The sequence below is a fragment of the Cinclus cinclus genome, chromosome 20 (assembly GCF_963662255.1).
Source record: "Cinclus cinclus chromosome 20, bCinCin1.1, whole genome shotgun sequence".
NCBI classification, from domain to species: domain Eukaryota; kingdom Metazoa; phylum Chordata; class Aves; order Passeriformes; family Cinclidae; genus Cinclus; species Cinclus cinclus.
The window spans coordinates 6,121,697-6,131,076 of NC_085065.1; the positions used below are offsets into that span (position 1 = coordinate 6,121,697).

A 9,380-nucleotide genomic window follows, 5' to 3' on the forward strand; every position below is an offset into this window, starting at 1 on the left:
TGCTGGGCTTTTTTGGTATTGCTGTAGCAGAACATGTTGCTCAAAATAGTGTTTTACTGTAGCTTGGGTTGCTTAGAAAACCTTCCCCGTGTTTTATGAAGACAAGAGGTTTGTTGGTGTGTGTGGTTGTGTGAGGTGGAGGTGGGAGCAGTCCTGAGGGCAGCATGTGCTGCATGCTGACCTTCTCCTCTCACAGGCCTGGCTCCTGGCACCAGAGCTGGGGAAGAGTCTGGATCACAAGTGTGATGGGGAGTGCCTGAAGGAGCTGGGGTTGTTTAACCCGGAGAAGGGAAGGTCCAGCAGCTAGCTCCCTGATAAGAGAGTGCAGCCAGGTGGGAGTCAGGCTCTTCTCCCAGGTAAAAAGTAACAGAACGTAATCTTGAGCTGCACCAGGGGAGCTTTAGGTTGGACATGAGGAAGAATTTATTCATGGGAAGGGTGATATTGGAACGGGCGGCTCAGGGAGTTGTCACTGTCCCTGTTCCTGGGTGTGTGCAAGTTAAGACTGGATGTGGCACTCAGTGCTATGGTCGGCTGACAAGGTGGCGTTGGCTCACAGGTTGGATTTATGGTCCCGGGTGTTGTCCAGCCCCCCTGATCCCGTGGTTCTCTGAACGCTCCGTCCCGCGCGTGTGGCGCGCGTGGGCGCCGTTCCCGTGACTACATCTCCCAGCGGCCCCCGCGGCGCGGCGCGCAGGCGCAGTGCGGAGCCGGCGGCAGCGGGTGAGGCGGCGCGGCGGGAGTCGGCCCCGGGCGGGAGTCGGCCCCGGGCGGGCGCTCCCGGTCCCGCCGGGCTCGGCTCGGCTCGGCCGGGCTCGGCTCCCCCGCCGGTGGCTGCGGGGCAGAGGGTCTGAGTGTCCCGTGGGGTGAGGAGGGAGTTTGGGGTAAGGAGGGTGCTGTGGGCCTTGGCGTGAGGGGACCGTGGAGCGGGGGCTCCGTGTGGGGGAGCGCTCACTGTCCCTGTGCCCCTGCCCAGGCTGGGGCAGGCATGGTGGGTTACGATCCCGAATCCAAGTGCGTGTCCGCGGCGGAAGCGGCTGCAGCGGGATCAGCGTCTGGCTTGGTCACTCGAGTCCTTGTCAGCCCCCTGGATGTCCTCAAGATCCGCTTTCAGGTACCTCACTCGCGGCGTGCCTGGGGGCAGGGATGAAAGAGCCTGAGGGAGCAGAGCTGATCCTGACCTGGCTGAACAGGTCACCTGTGCAGCCAGAGAGCACAAGATCCGCTCGTCAGCTTTCACCCACGTTGTGTACAGGTTATGCAAGGAAGTAGGGCTATCTTGTGTCCACCATTTCTATTTATACAACTTAACTTGTGTGGGAATGGAATCTTGTGTTTCTCAGAGTTCGTTTTCTTTCTGTTTTTGTGAATGACTTCCACTCTCTGACTTCGCCGTTCATCCCTTCTGCTTATCTTTGTGTTCACGCACATTTTTATTCTTTTAGAGTCCTTCATAAATAACTTCCCAGTCAGATCTGAATGTGGTTCTGTGGGAAGACAGAATGTCATCCCTTAGCATTGACTGGCTGACAGCATTGTGAATTCCTGAACTGGACACTTGAACCAGTGTTGAAGGGTGAAATTGAAAATGCTTTCTCCCATTTCCTCCAGCTCCAGATTGAGCAACTCTCCTCCAGAAACCCCACGGCCAAGTACCACGGCATTCTGCAAGCCGTGCAGCGCATCTTCCGGGAGGAGGGCTTGACAGCCTTCTGGAAGGGCCATGTTCCTGCTCAGTTCCTTTCCGTCGGCTTCGGAGCTGTGCAGGTGAAGGGACCATGCATCACCTGGGCACACTGTGTGTACACAGGACGCTGCTCTACTCCCTCAGACCGTCTGTGTTCAGGAGTGGGAAGCTTGTGTAGCTGTATAAAGCTGTGTATAATTCCTGAGTTAATATTCCCGAGCTTGCTGAATAGACTGGAGCACAGCGAGAGCAACCGGAGCTCTGTCTGTATCTGGTGTCATAGATAAGCCCTCCCTACTCCTGACACTTGGCTTAGCTGTTCATGCCCCAAGCCTGGGCAGTTTTTTGCTTCTAGTCGTGCTGTCACCCTAAGGGCTTGTTAGGAAAAAATCAGTGAAGCTGATGCGGGTGTTTTACACAGCATTGTTATCCTTCATTTGCAAACATTAATACCAGCTTTAGGAGCAGTGGCTGAAAGGGTAAAGGACAGCATAGCTTTGACATAGCACTCTTCTGGATCCACAGAACATTAAACTAAGTTTTCACGATTCTAAATGCGAGAATTAGCAGAAGTGTATCCCAAGCATTCCCTGGGCTGCTTAGTGATTTTTTACACGTTGCAAGCTGGGGAGGGCTTTTGAAGGACGTAGAAAGTCCTTCAAGCCGAGAGGGGTGGAGCTGTTGGTGAAACGAGAGAGGAGTGGGAGACCTGAGTGAGTCATAACGATCGGCTTGCTTTTGTTTCTGCAAGTTCATGGCGTTCGAGAGCCTGACGGAGCTGGTGCACAACGTCACCTCCTTCGATGCCCGCCACTCCTTCGTGCACCTGGTGTGCGGGGGTCTGGCTGCCTGCACGGCCACGGTCACAGTCCAGCCCGTGGACACGCTGCGCACCCGCTTTGCTGCCCAGGGTGAGCCAAAGGTGAGGCTTAGCATTCCGTGTTGTCATCCCTAGCAGTAGCAATATTTCACAGGTCTGAAGATGCAGGAGGTTTGAAAGCACATACAGCATTGTGGGTTAAAATGAGGGAGCAGGTGCTGTTACAGCCAGTGTTTGTACTGTTGCTAAATTATCCTTCATGCTGTTGACACAGCTTTCCTAATTGTGTTTTGCTGCTTCTGACCCTGACAGGTGATGCAGGAAGGAGAAACTGTCCTTAACAGGATAACTCAATTTTTGCTTTGGCTGTTGGATTTTAATAGAACCCGCTCCCCAGGCTGTTGAACATTATATTTTTGGAACTTTCCATATGCAGAGAGTCATGTTTAGATAATGATGGGGATGATGCTTGAAACCAGTCACCTTTCACCTGTGCTTCATGTTCTTATTTATGCAATAATTAGTCACTGTAACTAACTAGGTCTGTAATAATGGATAGATTTGTATCAGAGCCATTTCTGTTTATAGCCTGCAGTAGAACTACAGTATGTATTACATGAATTGTATTGCAGGAGTTATGAATTATATTAAGAAAAATAATCATGTCTGTGATGCAGGTGGTCTCAGGACTCAGCTCCATGCCTTGTTTCTTTTAAGTCACAAGGGCTTAGCAGAGAACACTGTGAGCGTGTAGAAAATCACCTTGCTCATCACTTTGTGCTGAAGACAGCCAATTGTATTTTGGGCAGTGGGAAATTCCTATACCCATTACTGGGAAATTACCTGACCTTTGGTATGCTGTTTTTAAGTTCACTGGAAAGCCACTCAGCCTCTTCCTTGTTGTCCAGATCTACCCCAACCTTCGCCATGCAGTGGTGACTATGTACCAGACAGAAGGGCCTCAGACTTTCTACAGAGGTTTGACCCCCACACTCGTTGCTATCTTCCCATACGCTGGTCTCCAGTTCTTCTTTTACAACATCCTGCAGCAGTTTTCCAAATGGGTGATTCCAGCTGAAGCAAAGAATGGAGGTAGGAACTTGGGACAGTGATGGCTGCAGTCAGGAGAGAAAGAGGATGAATGCTGGTTTGGGTGACTGATGTGAGCTCTGTAATCCTTTCATATTTTTGGATGCAACATCTGAGAAGTATCTCAATTTCCCATCAATTCTCAATCCCATTTTTACCCCTGCACAGAAATGCCAGATTAAGTACAGCAGAGTTGACAAACAGCTCCCACTGTGGAATAACCAGGGTGGAAGTGAGTGGGTGGGAAAGTGAAGTGTCACAGGCCAGGGTGCTCTTTCTTTAACTGTGTCAAGTTACTGACACTGTGGGAGGACCATGCTGCCATAATCTTTCTGTTCCATTAGTGCTGTGGGGACAGGACTCTTGGATTTCCTTAGTAAATCTTCCTGCAGATTCCAGCACAGCTGCTAGGGAAGAGGATTCATTTACTCTAATTTAAAGCTTCTAGGCTCTTGATTTTATGTTTTTATGTTGATTTCTAGCTCCACTGTAAGAAAACCTCATCCTGATGCAACCTGCCACCTTGGCAATTCTAGATACCTGTGCCTCCTTGAGCAAGAGGGATGCAGCAGCATCATGACTTTGTTCCTCAATGGAATTTCTTTGGCAGAGGAACTAAACTTTTCAATATCATGTCTGCATATTTAATTTTAGGTGGCAGAGGCTGATGGTGATTTTGTGCTGGGAGCTCATGTTTGTCAGGAAAAAATCTAATACAGAACTCATTTTCCACAAACCTTTGAAATCATCAGGCATTGTCAGCTGGTGACATTCCAATCCAGAGTGCATCGGCCTGAGTAGTCAGGGGTGCAAGATTTCCAGTGACCAGGCTTTTACTGGTGAGGGAAGGCAAGAAAACTTCCATCCACTGGCAGCAAATTGTCTGGTGACTGGGGATTGGAGTTTTTTGAGCAGAGCAGAACCATAGGTCAGTGTAATGGACCAAGAGGAGTTGGTCCTCTGATTCAACAGACATTGCACACCTGAAAAAATACAGCTCGAGATTTTTTGGCCCACTCTTGCAGAAGAGGTGATGTAACTTCAAAGGACTTTTTTGGCCTTACATCTTATGAAAAGTGGTTTTTAACTTACCTCTTACTTAATCAGAATTCCCTGATAATCCTCTTTTTTCCCTCCCTGCTATCCTTTGCCTTTTCTGCTTCTCAGCCAGCATTAAAGACCTTCTCTGTGGCAGCTGTGCTGGAGTCATCAGCAAAAGCCTCACATACCCTTTGGATGTGGTCAAAAAGCGACTGCAAGTGGGTGGCTTTGAGCACGCTCGGGCAGCCTTTGGGCAGGTGAGAAATGCTGGAAGTGCTGGATTTTCCAGTGCTAGTCCAGTGCACTGGAATGCAGTGACAATCCACCAGTGGTACCTGTTGAGTTTGTGTTTGGGTTGGGAGCTCCTGGTGAGCACTGGTCTTATTTAATAATGTGCATTTATAATGAACATACTGGGTTTATTTTATGATAGGTTCCAGAAGGGGTCCTGTTGGCTGTCCAACTTAGCTGTGCTCTGGCTTGTCATCCCTCTCCATCAGCTGTGTCTTGGAGCTGCGGATGAGTCAGGCAGGCAAAGGGGTTTTGCATTACTTTACTTTTCTAGTTGCAGCTTGGTTATTCTGATTCAGAACCAAATAACTAGCAGAGGATAACACTGGCTCTGTGCTGGGGTCACCTGGCTGTCAGGCTCCTCTTCTGCAATTAATATCTTGACACAAGAAATAGGCACCAAGTGCTCAACATGTGTTTTATATATGAGAATAGCCTGAAATTCAAAACAAATTAAATACTCTGGGTGTTCTCACCATTGTTACCACCTTGAAATACGCTTGAAGACAAACACAGATTTTTCAAGGAACTTTCTCTTTTTTTCTGTGAAATGTGGAAATTTTATCTTTTTCCTTCTCAGATCCAAGGAATTTTAAGGAAACAGGCTGTACCCTAGAAAATTCTGGAATAGGATTTTGATGTCTCAGCCTATTGCATTGGATGCTTTTCCTCTTGCAGTGAGATACAGAATTTGTTCTTAGCATTGATGTGTCACAAGATGTTAAAACTGCACAGTGTAACATGACAACATGCAGGCAGCTAATTTGGAAGCTTCTAAGTGCTGTAGCTGTGCTGTCTTTCTGTCAGAAAACTCAAATTTTTTCCTTCTTAGACAGGGGATAGAAAACAGCAGCTGCACAATCTGAAATAATGACTTCACAAACCTGTGCCATAAATTTAAAGTCATGCTGTTGTTGCATGCAGAGGTTTTACAGCCATTCAGTGAATGATGTGCATAAACCACTGCTGGTGTTAAATGTCTACATTTCCTCTATCCTGCTCTCTCTAAACTGTCTCTGAAACTCTCAGTTAGTTATAATATTATCCAGAAAGGCATCTCCAAGCTGCATGTCGAGATAATGTTTCTGTGGTATAGTTTGAGGATCTTTGTGGTTTTTTCCAGTTGTCCTGAAGTTTTCTTGTTTAACCTTGTTGCCATTTCTCTCTCAGGTAAGGACGTATGGGGGTTTCCTGGACTGCATGAGGCAGATCATGCGAGAGGAGGGCCCAGGTGGGTTCTTCAAGGGCCTCTCTCCCAGCCTGCTGAAGGCTGCCTTCTCCACCGGCCTCATCTTCTTTTGGTACGAACTGTTCTGCGGCCTCCTGTGCGCCCTGAAGAGCCCTGAGGGCACAGAGAGGAAGGAAGGCTGAAAGGGATGTGTGTGGCTGCCTGCTGTTCTCCTCAGGAGGGGAGGCTGATGGCCCTGCTCTGTTGGAAACATCCGAGATCCCAGAGCTCCCCCAGCCTGTGGGGAATCACCTCCTGGGACCAAGAAGAAGGAGAAGGTGACTGCAGTTCTGCTGGAGAAACTGAACTGCTCAGCTGGAAGCCGTTTAACAGAGCACTTTTCCTCTGTGTCCTCTCATATCAGTGCACATTTAGTGGGGAGAAGGGGAACCAAAAGACCACTACCTAGCAATGCCTGTGCTCTGGAGAGGAACCCAATAAAGTGGGTGCATCCCTGAGCTCGCCCTGGATCCCAGAGAGGGGATTCTGGCCCAGCCTAGTGCTGCTTAACCAACCAAACACCACTTCCTAGCACTGCATGTGCACAGCTTTATTTCCTTGCTCTGTGCCTGCTGTTTGCACCAGATTCTTGTCTCAGGGTTGCACAGGTTGCTCTGTCCTGCTGGTGTGAAGTCAGGTAAAGCCACGTTAGTGCACAGACCCTCACTTTTCCTTCCTTTGCTGCCAGCTGCTGCTTCTTGGTCACCACTTGCTAGCTGAGCATCCTCTGTCATCTTACACACAGCATCTTCTCTGATCATGCTGGACCAGACTTGTTCTTCCTTTAACTCCAGTGAGCTTGACTGTATGCTGAATTCCCATTTCTCTTCCTGGGTGTCTGGCCATACATCTCTTAGGGATTTGCAGTGCCTCACTCACACTTTTTACAAGCAAGCCTGCATATTAAGAGCCCCATTCTGGGGGGATTAAACGCACAAACCCAGTTTTTACTTTAGGGTTCTTTGCTTCAAAGCAGTGAGTAAACAAATGCTGTATAGAGTTAAGAAATAATTATTCTAAGCTGGAATAATGAAGGGAAAGTCCTGTGGAAAGTAATAGTTTTTTAATCATTATTTATTTAATAGTACCTTTGAATGTGTCTAACAAATATCTCTGTAGTGGCCTCAAAATATTTCAGAACCTCAGTCCTGCACTGGTGCTAGCAGATGAAAATGTTTTCACAAGATTTGCTGAAGTGAAAGGAAAGAACATCAAATGGCAATTGGTTGGCTGAGCGTGGTTTTTCACATGGGTGATTGAATTAGAGATGGAAAAGTGTTTTTTCTGGAGTTTCATAGGTTTTATGAGTGGTTAAAAAAACCAACAAAACAGCCTACCAACAACTCTGGTTTACATAACAGTGGAAAAGAGGAAAATTACTTTCTTCCTCCTTTTTTATTCTGTGTTTTTTCAAGCCTAGCAGGGTGTGGCTGGACTGTGGAAGGCAGAGTTCCCAGCCCTGCTGTACAAAGGCATGTTAGTCATCTGCAAGGAGTGGATAAGGCAGAGCACTGCAGTTATTTGGAGGATGGTTTGATGGTTCTTAACACAGAGCTTTTCCCAGCTTTTTTGCAGTATTCAGGGTGTTAATCCCAAATGGTCTGGCCAAATTCCAGCGTGACCAATTCCATTCTGTTGACGAAACTTCTCCTGGCAATTTTGAGCATATCAGCATTGCTCACTTATCCTGAGCTATTGTGAGAGGCTGTTTTTAAAAAACAGCTGTTTCACTGGTGGCTGAGGTATCTGAAGAAATTCCTTACAAGCCCAGGCTGAATAACTGTGTCTGCTATGGGTTTGAGATCTTGGAATACAAAGTGGCCTGCAGGTGACTGAGTTGCATAAAATTAAATTCATTGAGTAGTGTCAATGTCAGGCAGGAGGCCAATATGTGAGTCTCCCTCTTAAAGAGGGAGAGAGAGCTGCATGTACTCTAAAAATTGCTGTTTTCTTTAGAGCAGAAAATGCAGGAAATAAAGAGTTTCTCCAAGCGCCTCAATCCTGTTGGCATTTTCCTGTGTTATTTAGGCTCTTCTGAGATTTCTCAAAATCTTCCTAACAATGTTTAGCCTTTGTTTATTGTTCACCTGTTGTTCTTGGAAAGACATCATAAGGAGTAATGAATTCAGCCTCATGACAGACATCCTTCTGAGGGAGAGAAATGTCTTTTCAAAGCAGACACAAAGATGTTGACTCTGTTACTGCCTTTTGTGGCTGGTGAGATGAATGTCATCATGGTTAGCAGGGACGGGCCACAGCAAAAAATGTTTGGTGCTGACCTAGGTTTCCTTAGGAAATGGGGACTCATCCATCCTGTCTAAACATTGCAAGACTTAATTTCCATTTTTTGTCAAAGAGCTGCTGTTAAACTACACAAAATGGGAAAACTGGGAGCTCAGCAGCAGGAAAAGAACAGGAACATCTATGCTCTGTTAAGATGAAGTTCCTCAAGGGTGCTGTGAAGCTTGGGGTGATGCTGGCATGGGCAGCTTGGCTGCTCCAGAGAGAGGGCAGCACTGGAGACTATGGAGCAGCTTTTCCTCTCGGGTTGTTTTTTTCCTCCACTCTGCATTCAGTGAGCTTGCCTCTACCCAACAGGTGGCAAAGCCAGAGTTTAAGTTGTGCCTGTCTGGCCCAGGCTGTGGAAGAGACTCCCTGGTGGCAGGCCTTTGGGCTGTGAGTCACAAATATTACAGGGCCATAAAGGCATCTGGGCTCCCAGTGAGAGGGAGAAAGATGTGTCAACTTCAGCAATATTAGGAGCTGCATCCAACAATCACCTCTTCACCTCTGATCAGCATCTGTCCCTCATAGATTTCTCACATGCACTTTGCTGGGAAGAGCACTGTAACAGGAATATTAATTTCTCCATGGGACTGAGGCTGAACGAAGCACTAGGAGGACAGGTTTTATTTCTCAAGCTGCTCTGGCAAAACACGTGCTGTTGGAGCGAAATCTCTTAGAATTAGAGGAGGAGGAGATGGGAGAGATCACTTGTCACCTTGTTCTCCCAGGTGCTGTGACAGATTTGCTCTTTGAAGCTGTGTGCTCCCGTTCAGTGTCAAGTGACTCAACGTGGCACATACCTTGCTGTGAGACTTGGCCGATTTTGGCCATTGGGATTTCTTTCCAAGTTAATCCTCTCACCAGGGATTTGCTTGCAGTTCACCTCACAAGCTGCTCAGCACCTGTGTTTGTTTTCTTCTAGTGCCTTTTACCATGAG

General features: G+C 47.5%; 1 protein-coding gene across 1 annotated transcript; it reads left to right on the forward strand.

The window, feature by feature from the left end:
• The first annotated feature begins 927 nt into the window (after window positions 1-927).
• Window positions 928-7,378, forward strand: SLC25A19 (solute carrier family 25 member 19). Its single transcript, XM_062506435.1, has 6 exons — window positions 928-1,114; window positions 1,612-1,767; window positions 2,439-2,609; window positions 3,416-3,599; window positions 4,764-4,894; window positions 6,099-7,378. Exons 1-6 carry the CDS (start codon window positions 989-991, stop codon window positions 6,297-6,299), a joined length of 969 nt encoding a protein of 322 aa, XP_062362419.1. The 5' UTR covers window positions 928-988; the 3' UTR covers window positions 6,300-7,378.
• Window positions 7,379-9,380: the final 2,002 nt, after the last annotated feature.

Bases quoted from the DNA above. Each gene is read 5' to 3' on its own strand.
- SLC25A19 (XM_062506435.1), top strand. From the start codon at position 989: ATGGTGGGTTACGATCCCGAATCCAAGTGCGTGTCCGCGGCGGAAGCG. The intron at 1,115-1,611 runs GTACCTCACTCG...CATTTCCTCCAG, and splicing joins TCCTCAAGATCCGCTTTCAG to CTCCAGATTGAGCAACTCTC. The intron at 4,895-6,098 runs GTGAGAAATGCT...TTTCTCTCTCAG, and splicing joins CTCGGGCAGCCTTTGGGCAG to GTAAGGACGTATGGGGGTTT.